This window comes from Notothenia rossii, assembly GCF_949606895.1.
Source record: "Notothenia rossii genome assembly, chromosome: 8".
Taxonomy (NCBI): domain Eukaryota; kingdom Metazoa; phylum Chordata; class Actinopteri; order Perciformes; family Nototheniidae; genus Notothenia; species Notothenia rossii.
Genome location: NC_136906.1, coordinates 3,644,740 through 3,664,825, shown reverse-complemented (window position 1 = coordinate 3,664,825; position 20,086 = coordinate 3,644,740). Strand labels below are relative to the sequence as shown.

The window sequence follows — 20,086 nt, the reverse complement described above, 5'->3', positions numbered from 1 at the left end:
CTTGTCAACCTCACATTTTTACACTTGTTTAATTCGAATAATCAAAAGTAACAGAATGCTTTGATGATTGAGATTTATTACAGTCTTTGTGTTAAGCTTAGCTAACAGCTATTTGTATCAGAAACACATTTACCAGTACACACAGACATGAGAGTGGTGTTGATCATCTGCAAGTGTAATTCCACAAATCCAGTGTTGACCGTGATCCATACTCTTCACCATTACTAATCTGTGACAACCAATAAATCGGGACCCTTGTATCCCCAACCCAGTCTCACGGCATTTCGTGTTATAGTCACGAAATTAATTTAATCTATTGATTCGTGAGACTGTGTTGGTATCCCAGAATGCATTGGTCCAAATGCAATCCATATTTCAGACAGCCACTCAATCTCACAATATCAACTGTGAGCAATTTGAAGTCTCCGGTGCATTTTTTTGATTGTGGCAAGAAACCCAGTAGGGCATGAAAGAAAAAGACAGATTGGCAGGTAATACAGTTCCAACTGTGAGTAACGAGCTGCTGAGAAGAGAAAGAAAAAATGAACAGGTGAAAAGAACGAGCTATAGAGAAACCAGCTGCAAGAAGACAATGTTACTATGGTTTAAATATATGTATTGTTGGTGTCATCATTTATGACTCAGTCTGAGGTCGGATCATTTGGTTGGTTAACGAAGCCTTTGGTCAAGATAACGTCATATTCCTCACTTCAGTTGTATCTAAAAACATATGTCATTCATACCACAAACCCAAAAAAGGAAATCTTTTCAACTGACTTCTCTGTCCCACACTGCTCGTCAGAAAGTGTGTTGACAGTGCATCAAGACATTTCCGTGCCTCCCTCCTGACCAGCTCCCCATCTTTGCTTCCTCTTGTCTTTGTTCCTGTCACCATCCCTGTCTGATCCATTTTTCTTCCCCTCTGTATGTTTCACTGCCTGTGTTCAGTTCGAATGTAGGGTATTGCACTCAAGCAAGCATATAGATAGAGAGATGCAGGAATAAGTCTTAACAAGTTGGAAATTAGTTAGAATTTTAGCACTTCTGGTTAGAAGTCTATGTTTTCTCTGAATGTGTTTTTGGTTGTTAGCCTGAAATAAGCTGTAATTTTGTTCCACGACATATAATACGTTAGTCAATACTCCACTGGTGAATTTAAAAACAGCGGTTGCTAACAAGTGTCCAAATGAGACGAGTAAACGTCATCACGCCCAACATTAGCCGCCTTTAGCTTAGCAGTGGTGACGTGAAGTCATGTGACCGTGCTGTAGTTCCTTTATAGCCCAACATTAGCCACCTTTAGCTTAGCAGTGGTGACGTGAAGTCATGTGACCGTGCTGTAGTTCCTTTATAGCCCAACATTAGCCACCTTTAGCTTAGCAGTGGTGACGTGAAGTCATGTGACCGTGATGTAGTTCCTTTATAGCCCAACATTAGCCTCCTTTAGCTTAGCGGTGGTGACGTGAAGTCATGTGACCGTGCTGTAGTTCCTTTATAGCCCAACATTAGCCACCTTTAGCTTAGCGGTGGTGACGTGAAGTCATGTGACCGTGCTGTAGTTCCTTTATAGCCCAACATTAGCCTCCTTTAGCTTAGCGGTGGAGACGTGAAGTCATGTGACCGTGCTGTAGTTCCTTTATAGCCCAACATTAGCCTCCTTTAGCTTAGCGGTGGAGACGTGAAGTCATGTGACCGTGCTGTAGTTCCTTTATAGCCCAACATTAGCCGCCTTTAGCTTAGCAGTGGTGACGTGAAGTCATGTGACCGTGCTGTAGTTCCTTTATAGCCCAAGATTAGCCACCTTTAGCTTAGCGGTGGTGACGTGAAGTCATGTGACCGTGCTGTAGTTCCTTTATAGCCCAACATTAGCCGCCTTTAGCTTAGCGGTGGTGACGTGAAGTCATGTGACCGTGATGTAGTTCCTTTATAGCCCAACATTAGCCACCTTTAGCTTAGCGTTGGTGACGTGAAGTCATGTGACCGTGCTGTAGTTCCTTTATAGCACAACATTACGGCGGTAATGGTTGGTTGCTAAGAAGATACAATTTGAAAACTAAGTAGGCCTATTTCCTCTTTTCTAGTCGAGTCAAACATGTGTTTCAGGTTCAATGTAATAGATTTTTAGGGAGCACGTCACATATATAAAACACCAGTGATGTTGCTGCTAAAGTAACGACAGGTTTACTGACATGCTTCAAGCCCGGTCTACACTTCATCCTGTCAGTTCAAACTAAAGCAGTCTGAACCAGCAGACTATAAATGGTTTGTACATGCAGCAGTCAGTCAGTTACAACTCTGAGGTCACTTTGAGTCCATGCAACAATGTCAAGGCGCATTGCAGATTCACACAAATGCACCCAAAACAGAGGGATCACCCAAGGGGAATAATGCGCTGAAAGGTCAGAGAGAAAGCTCCAGTATCATCAGGACTATTTATAGAGGAGGAGGTCCATTATTTATCTGTTTGTCAGCAGTGTGTACAACTCCGACTCACTCAATAACACTCTCTTTTCACTCTTTCTACCCCCATCTGACTATATTGATACTCTCACACACATGCAGAGTGTGTACAGGAATGTAGAGAATTTAGTACATTTACTCAATTACTATACTTAAGTACAATTTTGAAGTACTTTAACCGAGTATTTCATGTTCTGCTTTCTGTGTGACGATTTCACCGTCAAACAAAGCAGCTTCCGACTTTCTCCACTCTGTTTAGTAATGGCAAATAACTTTTACTTAATTAAGATTTTGAATGCAAGACTTTTAAGTATTTATTTTAAGTTCAGTGTTGCTTCTTCTATCATGCTTTTATGGGTTTTCCCTTCCCAGTAGTTTGTCCTTTCTTTACTTCCTGTGACATCACTATGTAACATTCACACTCCTATTGGCTAGCACTCCAACACATTGTACGTGATAGGCTAAGGGGCAGGACATCTCTAAGCGGTTGACCAATCACAACAGAGCCGGCCAGCTAACCAATCAGAACAGACTGGGCTCTGGTTTCAGACAGAGGGTGAAAAGAGGTGTTGCAGCCCAGGCAGTATGAGAAAAATACAGAGCTTTTTGAACAACAGCAGGAGAGGACTCTTTAAAGTAGAGACACTACACACTGATATACACCTGAACATCAGCAGGAGAGGACTCTTTAAAGTAGAGACACTACATACTGATATACACCTGAACATCAGCAGGAGAGGACTCTTTAAAGTAGAGACACTACATACTGATATACACCTGAACATCAGCAAGAGAGGACTCTTTAAAGTAGAGACACTACATACTGATATACACCTGAACATCAGCAGGAGAGGACTCTTTAAAGTAGAGACACTACATACTGATATACACCTGAACATCAGCAGGAGAGGACTCTTTAAAGTAGAGACACTACATACTGATATACACCTGAACATCAGCAGGAGAGGACTCTTTAAAGTAGAGACACTACATACTGATATACACCTGAACATCAGCAGGAGAGGACTCTTTAAAGTAGAGACACTACATACTGATATACACCTGAACATCAGCAGGAGAGGACTCTTTAAAGTAGAGACACTACATACTGATATACACCTGAACATCAGCAGGGGAGGACTCTTTAAAGTAGAGACACTACATACTGATATACACCTGAACATCAGCAGGGGAGGACTCTTTAAAGTAGAGACACTACATACTGATATACACCTGAACATCAGCAGGAGAGGACTCTTTAAAGTAGAGACACTACATACTGATATACACCTGAACATCAGCAGGAGAGGACTCTTTAAAGTAGAGACACTACATACTGATATACACCTGAACATCAGCAGGAGAGGACTCTTTAAAGTAGAGACACTACATACTGATATACACCTGAACATCAGCAGGAGAGGACTCTTTAAAGTAGAGACACTACATACTGATATACACCTGAACATCAGCAGGAGAGGACTCTTTAAAGTAGAGACACTACATACTGATATACACCTGAACATCAGCAGGAGAGGACTCTTTAAAGTAGAGACACTACATACTGATATACACCTGAACATCAGCAGGAGAGGACTCTTTAAAGTAGAGACACTACATACTGATATACACCTGAACATCAGCAGGAGAGGACTCTTTAAAGTAGAGACACTACATACTGATATACACCTGAACATCAGCAGGGGAGGACTCTTTAAAGTAGAGACACTACATACTGATATACACCTGAACATCAGCAGGAGAGGACTCTTTAATCAATAACACTATTTTGATCTATCCCCATCTATCCCCATATATTGATCCTCAGAGTGTACTCCTGCCTCCCGTCTCTCTCTCTCTCTGTTACGATCACAGCAGGATTTAGCTGCCGTTGCGTCCCAATCACTTCACTATAGTGCTTTCTTCAGCTCATGTCCATCCCTGTGTGTTTCCACGGCTTGTTTAAATAATTCACATCAGGGCCATTACTGGGAAAACACCCCCCCCCCCCCCCCCACCACCGTTCCCATTTAAAGTCTCCCATCAGACAGGTGGTCTGTGAAGACAGGGGGGCTACATTTCCTGGATTTTAGCCACAGTGAAGTGCCCGAGTTCCTTTACAGTGTCTCCTCTCACGGAGATGAATCTCTCGCAGCAACATTTTTCGGGGTGAATAATTGAAAGGGTGGGACAGAGTGCGCCGTTAATCTCTCTGTGTGTGTGTGTGTGTGTGTGTGTGTGTGTGTGTGTGTGTGTGTGTGTGTGTGTGTGTGTGTGTGTGTGTGTGTGTGTGTGTGTGTGTGTGTGTGTGTGTGTGTGTGTGTGTGTGTGTGTGTGTGTGTGTGTGTGTGTGTGTGTGTGTGTGTGTGTGTGTGTGTGTGTGTGTGTGTGTGTGTGTGTGTGTGTGTGTGTGTGTGTGTGTGTGTGTGTGTGTGTGTGTGTTCTGAGGTGCAGATGACCAGGAGTCAACAGAGCCGGGTTTGACGGAGAGTCTGCGCTGAGCCGCTCGTCTGTGTTTATTTCCTCGCTGCTCAGATGGATAATGAGAAAATTAAATGCTGCCAATTTTTATTTTTTTTTAACGATATTTACTTCTGTGGGAAAAGCTCAAGAGAGATTTCATGACACAAACATTTTTTTTTAAGTGTTTAGACGATATTGTACTTTGATATTATCTGGGAACAAATTAATTCTTATCTTTAGGAAGTCATTTTAACATGAATAACTTTACTGTTGTATAAATATTTTATTTAGTTTTTATGAGTATTTTTATTTTTAAAAATGCAGTCATATCGTTTTTCCTTTTTTTCCATATTGTATTTTTGTTTTTTAACGGACATTTTAAACTATTTTCAGAACTTTTTGGGGTTTATAAAAAAAATATTTTCGATTACATTTTTCTTGTTACTTTTATTTATAGATGGAGCAACTTTCACAAAATACAATACTTAGGCTTTAACTGCAACAAACCTAATTTCCAAACTGGCTCAAAATATGTGAAGATTATGACATGTGCAGGGTTTCAATTTCATTACTGAATTTAAAAAAAAATAAAAAAGTTTTTGATATACTTTCTTAATCCCCGTGTGGAAATTGTTTCTCTGCATTTGACCCATCCTAGTGTTAGGAGCAGTGTGCTGCCATTTTGAATGGCGCCCGGGGAGCAGTGTAGGGAACGGTGCCTTGCTCAGGGACACCTCGGTAGCACTTGGTCTTGCCGGGACTTGAACTGGTGACCTTCCAGTTGCCAAGCCAAGTCCCTATCAACTTCGCCACCACCGCCCCAATAATATCATTATTTAATAACCAGGTATATATTGATGGTAAAGCTAATGATAATAGGTTAATTAATGCAGAGCAGCATATCAGGATGCATGAGGTGTGGAGGTATTGTAAGAAAAAGGTGTGAGTTTGCATTGTAGACCAAAAAACACCTGTCCAGTACAGTATGCACAAAAGAGGAATAATTATACACCTTTTTGCTTTCCCCATCTTCTCCTCCACCTTTGTGCTGTCTACCAGCCAGACCTGCATCTATTAACAGCTTCTCATGTTACCTGCCTGTTTAGTTGCTTTTTTCTTCTATCAGTTTGAAGTTGCCATATTTTTCTGACAGCCAATTTCAAAGATAGCATCTCAATTTCAAACGGACACATGGTAGCTTTGGAGATGGACTGGAGTCACATGTTTTTTCTGGGGTCACTTTACAAACTGTTAAACCGTTTCTTCACACCTCACTCCGTGGGATTTGTCTCTATCTGGTCACGATCAAAGTGATGACGGAGGCTTTATCAGATGTCTGTGTGCATTTCCCACTTTCTCACTGAGCTTAAATGTCCACATCCTCAACAGCTACTGTCAACACACAGCTGACACCTTGCAGTTTTTTCACACGGATTCCTGAGAGGTGATAAGACCGACAGCGTGTCTGCACTCAGTGGCTTTGTTATCTCTGCATGAAGATAGCAAAGGAATCCATTACCAAGTATGTGGAGGGAAAAAGGAGAGGAATTCAGAGCATGATGTCAGTGCATTTATTAAAACAGAAGCACTACACTTTGCATGGTTTACCTGAACAACGTCAGCTCGGTTTCTGTTGGGGAATACAATGGTGAAGGATGATGCCTTTTTGTAGGCCAACCCTGAAGTTAGCATTGCAAGCCTCGCTCCATTAAAAGCCAATAGGATGAATTTTCTATTGGATTATTGCAGAAAATAATCTCTGTGGCGGACAGATGCTCATGAAAAGTACACATTTTAGCTAACGTCAGGCTATAAAGGAGCTACAGCACGGTCACATTACTTCACGTCTCCACCGCTAAGCTAAAGGTGGCTAATGTTGGGCTATAAAGGAACTACAGCACGGTCACATGACTTCACGTCACCACCGCTAAGCTAAAGGTGGCTAATGTTGGGCTATAAAGGAACTACAGCACGGTCACATGACTTCACGTCTCCACCGCTAAGCTAAAGGAGGCTAATGTTGGGCTATAAAGGAACTACAGCACGTTCACATGACTTCACGTCACCACCGCTAAGCTAAAGGAGGCTAATGTTGGGCTATAAAGGAACTACAGCACGGTCAAATGACTTCACGTCTCCACCGCTAAGCTAAAGGAGGCTAATGTTGGGCTATAAAGGAACTACAGCACGGTCACATGACTTCACGTCTCCACCGCTAAGCTAAAGGAGGCTAATGTTGGGCTATAAAGGAACTACAGCACGGTCACATGACTTCACGTCACCACCGCTAAGCTAAAGGAGGCTAATGTTGGGCTATAAAGGAACTACAGCACGGTCACATGACTTCACGTCACCACCGCTAAGCTAAAGGTGGCTAATGTTGGGCTATAAAGGAACTACAGCACGGTCAAATGACTTCACGTCACCACCGCTAAGCTAAAGGAGGCTAATGTTGGGCTATAAAGGAACTACAGCACGGTCACATGACTTCACGTCACCACCGCTAAGCTAAAGGAGGCTAATGTTGGGGTATAAAGGAACTACAGCACGGTCACATGACTTCACGACTCCACCGCTAAGCTAAAGGAGGCTAATGTTGGGCTATAAAGGAACTACAGCACGGTCACATGACTTCACGTCACCACCGCTAAGCTAAAGGAGGCTAATGTTGGGCTATAAAGGCACTACAGCACGGTCACATGACTTCACGTCACCACCGCTAAGCTAAAGGAGGCTAATGTTGGGCTATAAAGGCACTACAGCACGGTCACATGACTTCACGTCACCACCGCTAAGCTAAAGGAGGCTAATGTTGGGCTATAAAGGAACTACAGCACGGTGAAATGACTTCACGTTGCCACCGCTAAGCTAAAGGCGGCTAATGTTCGACCTTCAGTCGTTTAGTCATCTCATTTAGACACCTGTTAGCAACCTCTGTTTTTAAATTCACCAGTGGGGCATTTACTCGGTTCTAACCAAGAACACATAAAAAAAACATTGACTTCAAGATGGGCGAATTTAGTTCCAAAAGGCTAACTTTCCCAGTTTTATGATTAATTCCTGGAACACTCTTTTGGACCAAGCATAAGAAAACCCTGAAATCCATGTGCAGAGGAAAGACTAAGACAGGGGGTAAAGATGAGTGACTGTTCATGTCTGTTGAAGCACGCTGCAGCAGGACGGTCAGGTTGCATTCTCGCGCTCCATCTTTGCAAAGCTCAAATGCTCTCAGAAGAATAGACTCGGGATTAGAAATGTTGGTGAACTGAAAACGACCCTCCTCTCCGTCTCTGTCTCACGCTGATTTCTCAGATGAACCCTCTCTCCTTTTAGAAACTCTAAACCTCCTCTCTGTTCTGTTTGTTAGCGGAGGTCACGCTCTGACTGGCAGCCAGTATGGGACCAGGAGCAGGAAGTCATGAGGGAGAGAATGCATGTGTCACAGAGAAGAATCGGAAAGTGCTTTTCCAAGTGTGAAAGCACAGCTGAAATGATATGACGACTTAATGCATTCTCAAGTGTCTGACTTGTACACCGAGCTATTGTGGGGTTGATAGCGTGAGAGCAGAGAAATGCTAACAAGGTGCCACATTATGGCCTTTTAAGCAGAACCACTTGGCGACCGAAAGAATGTTTTTCAGGACGTTTTCCACGGCTGATAAGGTGTGAAATGGAGTGGGTACTGTAGAGAGATGAACTGATAAAGTGTGACTGCTAAATATAACTGTTAGCACTCTTCCACTCATATGCACAAGTATTTTAAAAATGAATTATATAGTCTGGCATTTTGGGAACAACACTAATTCACTTCTTATTCACCTTATGCTTCGCAGGCTCTAAGGTGCATCTATATAGATAGAGCCACCTTCAGCTTAGCAGTGGTGACCTGAAGTCATTTGACCGTGCTGTAGTTCCTTTATAGCCCAACATTCGTGACCTTTAGCTTAGCGGTGGTGACGTGAAGTCATGTGACCGTGCTGTAGTTCCTTTATAGCCCAACATTAGCCTCCTTTAGCTTAGCGGTGGTGACGTGAAGTCATGTGACCGTGCTGTAGTTCCTTTATAGCCCAACATTAGCCACCTTTAGCTTAGCGGTGGTGACCTGAAGTCATGTGACCGTGCTGTAGTTCCTTTATAACCCAACATTAGACGCCTCACAACATTGATTTCCTAGCTAACACGTATTATAACATGTAAAATAACATCATGAAGGTCCCTAACTATAGGACTGTATTGAACTGATGCAGACGGTTGATCAGTTGCTTCTGTGTCATTAACACAGCGGTGTGTGTGTGTGTGTGTGTGTGTGTGTGTGTGTGTGTGTGTGTGTGTGTGTGTGTGTGTGTGTGTGTGTGTGTGTGTGTGTGTGTGTGTGTGTGTGTGTGTGTGTGTGTGTGTGTGTGTGTGTGTGTGTGTGTGTGTGTGTGTGTGTGTGTGTGTGTGTGTGTGTGTGTGTGTGTGTGTGTGCGTGTGTGTGTGATGTCCCACTAATTTGTTTTTTGACCTTGCCTTTCAGTGATCGGATTCTGTTTTGATTTTATATTTCTTTTATCTTTGTCCAAGGCCAGATTCCTCTCTGTTGTAGCTCAGAAGATGAAAGTGAAATATGTCGTCCTCAGGGTTTATGTTTTTGTTGCTTTAACTTTTGATTATCACTTAATTACTGAGGAAAAGTGGTAAAGCTGCACTGCACTCAGCCTTTGTGAGATCTGTTGGGTTTATTGCTGCATCACAACTTTATACAGTATGATACTCATCCAAAATCGTCTTTGTCTGCCAGACAGAACTAATGAGAATTATTACTACATTTCTTCTCAAAAATGTAAATTTTTCTCAGAAATGTGTTTCTGACTTTTCGTTAGAAATAAAAAATAATTTTCGATTTCTTCTTAAAAATTATTCTTTTTCAGAATTTTGACTTTTTCACAGACATTTAAAAAAAAAATCAGAAATTTGACTTTTTTCAGAATATGTTTTTATTTAATGCATTTTTCTTTTTTTAAAGAGTTTTTTCTTTGTTCAGAATTCTGTTTTTTTTCTTAGAAATTAGATATTTTTAAGAATTTATACTTTTTACTTAGGAATTTCATTGTTTCCTCACAATTCTGGATTTTTTTCAGGTCATTTGACTTTATTCAAATCATTTTGACCTTTCTCAGAAATGTGATTCCGATAAGATTTCAGAATTATTGTTCTTTTACAGAGTTTTGAAAAAAAATCAGAATTTTGACTTTTCTCAGATGTAAGATTTTATTCAGAATTTTGGATTTATTGCTTACATTTTTTTTTTTATTCTTTATTATAATTTTTTCCTTTTTTTTTTAAATGTATTTTTAAAAATGTTGACTTTTCTCACCAATTTATTTGATTTTTAAAAAAAAATGTTTTATTGTATTAATGGAGCAAACCCAAACCCCTCCCAGTAATAAATACAATATTCTGTATACTTGACGGGGGTCTCATTCTCTGCAGGGTCTCTGTGGAGCTGAGGAAGTTCTGTCTGAGTCCGGACTCCAGCACAGCTTCGTCAAGGAACATTTCCAGGCCCAGTACAAGTGAGTCTCCTCTCTCAACAAACACACAAACAAACAAACAAACAAACAAACAAACAAACAAACAAGCAAACAAACTAACACACCTGCCTGCCACAAAGAAAATTACACTTACAACAGAATAGCAACATGCCTCCTACTGTACATGTATGTTAAGGTGATCAGTTACAGGGATTCTGTTGAAAGTTTCCTACCACCATGGGAATATGTTAATGTATAATATTTCACTGTTTGCCAAACCCCTCCCCAAAAGAGTAATTGTCCAATCCTATCTTTGAAATATGGAGGTATATTTTTGTTTTTGCAATCAGAAGTCCTTTTTTTTGTCCCACAGCAGCAGAATTTGAGAAGTTGTATCTTTCATTCTGTTTCGTCTGCAAATAAATAACTTGCTGAAAGTATAATTTGATGATGACTTTACCATAACATATATAGAAATTAACGTAAACCTTGTTATTAAATGCCCAGTGACTTTTGTTTACTGTACAACAGCTCTACTGTTACCAAGTGGTCTTAATCACTTAATCATCAATTCTTAATCATCAGCTTTATTGAAGAGACTTTAGGTCCATTTTGAAAAGACATACAACACTAAAAATTAACAATGAATGTCCGGCTGGCCTAAAAGACAAATGTCACAACTGAAACAGCAATTGGAAACACATCTATCTAAGACCAGTCCTTTTATAGGTCCAATAATAATGATATACCCATACAGTGTTGCTCTGTGATTTTAATATAACTTTATACAGACACAGCTGCCCGGGTAGAAGCTTAGTAAATATCCGCCTCGCTTCCAATAATTACAAAGCAGGCACGAGTATTAACACTAAAAGGTCTGCTAAAAACTGCTCTGGTACCCCAACTAAATCCCTTTACTACACATACTTATTTAGAGTGCTTACTTTATTTCTGCTCTATGAAATGCAGCAATTAAGGATGTCAGCTTTGCAAGTGGTCTAGTATTTACCGTTGTAAAACGCTGTGAGTCTGTCTGGTAGAATCACAAAGACTTATTTAATTGAACTGGTTACCGCTGGCAACTGTGGTGATGTGCGGCAAAGTCTCCCCCCTCCCCTCTGTGTAATGAACATGTGTAATGCAGCTGCATGTCCTCATGACTCCCATCAATCAGTCCTCACAAAGAGCAAGACCATTTCTGACGCGATACGTACATCTGTCAGCTGTGGCTCACTGTGAAAGCAGCGTCGTAGAGTTTTTCTGTCCAAAAATCTGTGAGTTTTCTTCGAAAGAAACATTGGGAAGTATGCTCTGCAGAGATGGTCATGCTATAAACGTCATGGTTAATTATTCACAGCTTTGTGCAGCGATGGGTTTGCAATCTGTGATCTAAAATGTAGATGCTACTCCCTCTTGGATTGTTTCATACTATAATTTCCCCTAATGCTGTTCAATCTTTCTTTCTTACCCATGTTTGTGCAAATCTCCAATATGATACGATATGATGCGTATTGGGGGCGGCAGTAATGCAGTCTGGTGTGTTACGGTACTATACGTTACTATACATTACGGTACAGTATGATACGTTACTATACAATACGGTACAGTATGATACGTTACTATGATACGGTACAGTATGATACGTTACTATACAATACGGTACAGTATGATACGTTACTATGGTTACTATACAATACGGTACAGTATGATACGTTACTATACAATACGGTACAGTATGATGCGTTACTATGGTTACTATACAATACGGTACAGTATGATACGTTACTATACATTACGGTACATTATGATACGTTACTATACATTATGGTACAGTATGATACGTTACTATATAATACGATACAGTATGATACGTTACTATACATTACGGTACAGTATGATGCGTTACTATGGTTACTATACAATACGGTACAGTATGATACGTTACTATACAATACGGTACAGTATGATACGTTACTATACATTATGGTACAGTATGATGCGTTACTATGGTTACTATACAATACGGTACAGTATGATACGTTACTATATAATACGATACAGTATGATACGTTACTATACATTATGGTACAGTATGATACGTTACAATACAATACGGTACAGTATGATACGTTACTATATAATACGATACAGTATGATACGTTACTATACATTATGGTACAGTATGATACGTTACAATACAATACGGTACAGTATGATACGTTACTATACAATACGGTACAGTATGATACGTTACTAAACAATACGGTACAGTATCATACGTTACTATACAATACGGTACACTATGATACATTACTATACAATACGGTACAGTATGATGCGTTACTATACAATACGGTACAGTATGATGCGTTACTATACAATACGGTACAGTATGATACGTTACTATACAATATGGTACAGTATGATGCGTTACTATACAATACGGTACAGTATGATACGTTACTATACAATACGGTACAGTATGATACGTTACTATACAATACGGTGCAGTATGATACGTTACTATACATTACGGTACACTATGATGTTACTATACAATACGGTACAGTATGATAAGTTGCTATACAATACGGTACAGTATGATACGTTACTATACATTACGGTACACTATGATGTTACTATACAATACGGTACAGTATGATACGTTACTATACATTACGCTACACTATGATGTTACTATACAATACGGTACAGTATGATACGTTGCTATACATTACGGTACACTATGATGTTACTATACAATACGGTACAGTATGATACGTTACTATACATTACGTTACACTATGATGTTACTATACAATACGGTACAGTATGATACGTTGCTATACAATACGGTACAGTATGATGTTACTATACAATACGGTACAGTATGATACGTTGCTATACAATACGGTACAGTATGATGTTACTATACAATACGGTACAGTATGATACGTTGCTATACAATACGGTACAGTATGATACGTTGCTATACAATACGGTGCAGTATGATACGTTACTATACATTACGGTACACTATGATGTTACTATACAATACGGTACAGTATGATACGTTGCTATACAATACGGTACACTATGATGTTACTATACAATACGGTACAGTATGATACGTTGCTATACAATACGGTGCAGTATGATACGTTACTATACAATACGGTACAGTATGATGTTACTATACAATACGGTACAGTATGATACGTTGCTATACAATACGGTACAGTATGATACGTTGCTATACAATACGGTGCAGTATGATACGTTACTATACATTACGGTACACTATGATGTTACTATACAATACGGTACAGTATGATACGTTACTATACAATACGGTACAGTATGATACGTTACTATACAATACGGTGCAGTATGATACGTTACTATACATTACGGTACAGTATGATACGTTGCTATACAATACGGTACAGTATGATACGTTACTATACATTACGGTACAGTATGATACGTTGCTATACAATACGGTACAGTATGATACGGTACAGTATGATACGTTAATATACGATACGGTACAGTATGATACGTTACTATACAATACGGTACAGTATGATACGTTACTATACAATACGGTGCATTATGATACGTTACTATACATTACGGTACACTATGATGTTACTATACAATACGGTACAGTATGATACGTTACTATACATTACGCTACACTATGATGTTACTATACAATATGGTACAGTATGATACGTTGCTATACAATACGGTACAGTATGATGTTACTATACAATACGGTACACTATGATGTTGCTATACAATACGGTACAGTATGATACATTACTATACAATACGGTACAGTATGATACGTTACTATACAATACGGTACAGTATGATACGTTACTATACAATACGGTACAGTATGATACGTTACTATACAATACGGTGCAGTATGATACGTTACTATACATTACGGTACAGTATGATACGTTGCTATACAATACGGTACAGTATGATACGTTACTATACATTACGGTACACTATGATGTTACTATACAATACGGTACAGTATGATACGTTGCTATACAATACGGTACAGTATGATGTTACTATACAATACGGTACAGTATGATACGTTACTATACGATACGGTACAGTATGATACGTTGCTATACAATACGGTACAGTATAATACGTTGCTATACAATACGGTACAGTATGATACGTTACTATACGATACGGTACAGTATGATACGTTGCTATACAATACGGTACAGTATAATACGTTGCTATACAATACGGTACAGTATGATACGTTACTATACGATACGGTACAGTATGATACGTTACTATACAATACGGTACAGTATGATACGTTGCTATACAATACGGTACAGTATGATGCGTTACTATACAATACGGTACAGTATGATGCGTTACTATACAATACGGTACAGTATGATACGTTACTATACAATACGGTACAGTATGATACGTTACTATACAATACGGTACAGTATGATACGTTACTATACAATACGGTGCAGTATGATACGTTACTATACATTACGGTACAGTATGATACGTTGCTATACAATACGGTACAGTATGATACGTTACTATACAATACGGTACAGTATGATACGTTAATATACGATACGGTACAGTATGATACGTTACTATACAATACGGTACAGTATGATACGTTACTATACAATACGGTGCATTATGATACGTTACTATACATTACGGTACACTATGATGTTACTATACAATACGGTACAGTATGATACGTTACTATACATTACGCTACACTATGATGTTGCTATACAATATGGTACAGTATGATACGTTGCTATACAATACGGTACAGTATGATGTTACTATACAATACGGTACACTATGATGTTGCTATACAATACGGTACAGTATGATACATTACTATACAATACGGTACAGTATGATACATTGCTATACAATACGGTACAGTATGATGTTACTATACAATACGGTACACTATGATGTTACTATACAATACGGTACAGTATGATACGTTACTATACAATACGGTACACTATGATGTTACTATACAATACGGTACAGTATGATACGTTACTATACATTACGCTACACTATGATGTTACTATACAATACGGTACAGTATGATACGTTGCTATACATTACGGTACACTATGATGTTACTATACAATACGGTACAGTATGATACGTTGCTATACAATACGGTACAGTATGATGTTACTATACAATACGGTACAGTATGATACGTTGCTATACAATACGGTACAGTATGATGTTACTATACAATACGGTACAGTATGATACGTTGCTATACAATACGGTACAGTATGATACGTTGCTATACAATACGGTGCAGTATGATACGTTACTATACATTACGGTACACTATGATGTTACTATACAATACGGTACAGTATGATACGTTGCTATACAATACGGTACACTATGATGTTACTATACAATACGGTACAGTATGATACGTTGCTATACAATACGGTGCAGTATGATACGTTACTATACAATACGGTACAGTATGATGTTACTATACAATACGGTACAGTATGATACGTTGCTATACAATACGGTACAGTATGATACGTTGCTATACAATACGGTGCAGTATGATACGTTACTATACATTACGGTACACTATGATGTTACTATACAATACGGTACAGTATGATACGTTACTATACAATACGGTACAGTATGATACGTTACTATACAATACGGTGCAGTATGATACATTACTATACATTACGGTACAGTATGATACGTTGCTATACAATACGGTACAGTATGATACGTTACTATACAATACGGTACAGTATGATACGTTACTATACAATACGGTACAGTATGATACGTTACTATACAATACGGTACAGTATGATACGTTACTATACAATACGGTGCAGTATGATACGTTACTATACATTACGGTACAGTATGATACGTTGCTATACAATACGGTACAGTATGATACGGTACAGTATGATACGTTAATATACGATACGGTACAGTATGATACGTTACTATACAATACGGTACAGTATGATACGTTACTATACAATACGGTGCATTATGATACGTTACTATACATTACGGTACACTATGATGTTACTATACAATACGGTACAGTATGATACGTTACTATACATTACGCTACACTATGATGTTACTATACAATATGGTACAGTATGATACGTTGCTATACAATACGGTACAGTATGATGTTACTATACAATACGGTACAGTATGATACGTTGCTATACAATACGGTACAGTATGATACGTTGCTATACAATACGGTGCAGTATGATACGTTACTATACATTACGGTACACTATGATGTTACTATACAATACGGTACAGTATGATACGTTACTATACAATACGGTACAGTATGATACGTTACTATACAATACGGTACAGTATGATACGTTACTATACAATACGGTGCAGTATGATACATTACTATACATTACGGTACAGTATGATACGTTGCTATACAATACGGTACAGTATGATACGTTACTATACAATACGGTACAGTATGATACGTTACTATACAATACGGTACAGTATGATACGTTACTATACAATACGGTACAGTATGATACGTTACTATACAATACGGTACAGTATGATACGTTACTATACAATACGGTGCAGTATGATACGTTACTATACATTACGGTACAGTATGATACGTTGCTATACAATACGGTACAGTATGATACGGTACAGTATGATACGTTAATATACGATACGGTACAGTATGATACGTTACTATACAATACGGTACAGTATGATACGTTACTATACAATACGGTGCATTATGATACGTTACTATACATTACGGTACACTATGATGTTACTATACAATACGGTACAGTATGATACGTTACTATACATTACGCTACACTATGATGTTACTATACAATATGGTACAGTATGATACGTTGCTATACAATACGGTACAGTATGATGTTACTATACAATACGGTACACTATGATGTTACTATACAATACGGTACAGTATGATACATTACTATACAATACGGTACAGTATGATACATTGCTATACAATACGGTACAGTATGATGTTACTATACAATACGGTACACTATGATGTTACTATACAATACGGTACAGTATGATACGTTACTATACAATACGGTACACTATGATGTTACTATACAATACGGTACAGTATGATACGTTACTATACATTACGCTACACTATGATGTTACTATACAATACGGTACAGTATGATACGTTGCTATACATTACGGTACACTATGATGTTACTATACAATACGGTACAGTATGATACGTTACTATACATTACGCTACACTATGATGTTACTATACAATACGGTACAGTATGATACGTTGCTATACAATACGATACAGTATGATGTTACTATACAATACGGTACAGTATGATACGTTGCTATACAATACGGTACAGTATGATGTTACTATACAATACGGTACAGTATGATACGTTGCTATACAATACGGTACAGTATGATACGTTGCTATACAATACGGTGCAGTATGATACGTTACTATACATTACGGTACACTATGATGTTACTATACAATACGGTACAGTATGATACGTTGCTATACAATACGGTACACTATGATGTTACTATACAATACGGTACAGTATGATACGTTGCTATACAATACGGTGCAGTATGATACGTTACTATACAATACGGTACAGTATGATGTTACTATACAATACGGTACAGTATGATACGTTGCTATACAATACGGTACAGTATGATACGTTGCTATACAATACGGTGCAGTATGATACGTTACTATACATTACGGTACACTATGATGTTACTATACAATACGGTACAGTATGATACATTACTATACAATACGGTACAGTATGATACATTGCTATACAATACGGTGCAGTATGATACGTTACTATACATTACGGTACACTATGATGTTACTATACAATACGGTACAGTATGATACATTACTATACAATACGGTACAGTATGATACATTGCTATACAATACGGTACACTATGATGTTGCTATACAATACGGTACAGTATGATACATTACTATACAATACGGTACAGTATGATACGTTACTATACAATACGGTACAGTATGATACGTTACTATACAATACGGTACAGTATGATACGTTACTATACAATACGGTACAGTATGATACGTTACTATACGATACGGTACAGTATGATGCGTTACTATACAATACGGTACAGTATGATACGGTACAGTATGATATGTTACTATACATTACGGTACAGTATGATACGTTGCTATACAATACGGTACAGTATGATACGTTGCTATACAATACGGTACAGTATGATACGTTACTATACGATACGGTACAGTATGATGCGTTGCTATACAATACGGTACAGTATGATACGTTACTATACGATACGGTACAGTATGATGCGTTACTATACAATACGGTACAGTATGATACGGTACAGTATGATATGTTACTATACATTACGGTACAGTATGATACGTTACTATACGATACGGTACAGTATGATGCGTTACTATACAATACGGTACAGTATGATACGGTACAGTATGATATGTTACTATACATTACGGTACAGTATGATACGTTGCTATACAATACGGTACAGTATGATACGTTACTATACGATACGGTACAGTATGATGCGTTACTATACAATACGGTACAGTATGATATGTTACTATACAATACGGTACAGTATGATACGTTACTATACGATACGGTACAGTATGATGCGTTACTATACAATACGGTACAGTATGATACGGTACAGTATGATATGTTACTATACATTACGGTACAGTATGATACGTTGCTATACAATACGGTACAGTATGATACGTTACTATACGATACGGTACAGTATGATGTTACTATACAATACGGTACAGTATGATACGTTGCTATACAATACGGTACAGTATGATACGTTACTATACGATACGGTACAGTATGATGCGTTACTATACAATACGGTACAGTATGATATGTTACTATACATTACGGTACAGTATGATACATTACTATACAATACGGTACAGTATGATACATTGCTATACAATACGGTACAGTATGATATTACTATACAATACGGTACAGTATGATACGTTGCTATACAATACGGTACAGTATGATACGTTACTATACGATACGGTACAGTATGATGCGTTACTATACAATACGGTACAGTATGATACGGTACAGTATGATACGTTACTATACAATACGGTACAGTATGATACGTTGCTATACAATACGGTACAGTATGATACGTTACTATACATTACGGTACACTATGATGTTACTATACAATACGGTACAGTATGATACGTTGCTATACAATACGGTACAGTATGATGTTACTATACAATACGGTACAGTATGATACGTTACTATACGATACGGTACAGTATGATACGTTGCTATACAATACGGTACAGTATAATACGTTGCTATACAATACGGTACAGTATGATACGTTACTATACGATACGGTACAGTATGATACGTTGCTATACAATACGGTACAGTATAATACGTTGCTATACAATACGG

At 38.3% G+C, this 20,086-nt stretch overlaps 2 protein-coding genes across 3 annotated transcripts in view; one reads left to right on the top strand and one right to left on the bottom strand.

The window, feature by feature from the left end:
- The window catches only part of LOC307016330 (phosphoinositide 3-kinase regulatory subunit 6-like), a 492,324-nt gene that overhangs the window by 123,283 nt on the left and 348,955 nt on the right, over positions 1-20,086 (bottom strand). The gene's annotated exons all lie outside the window — the stretch shown is intronic.
- The window catches only part of LOC307016329 (ubiquitin carboxyl-terminal hydrolase 43-like), a 127,344-nt gene that overhangs the window by 33,966 nt on the left and 73,292 nt on the right, over positions 1-20,086 (top strand). The window contains exon 4 of the mRNA XM_079645372.1: positions 10,396-10,478. Within this exon, the coding sequence (XP_079501498.1) occupies positions 10,396-10,478 (83 nt within the window). The remainder of the gene's footprint in view (positions 1-10,395; positions 10,479-20,086) is intronic.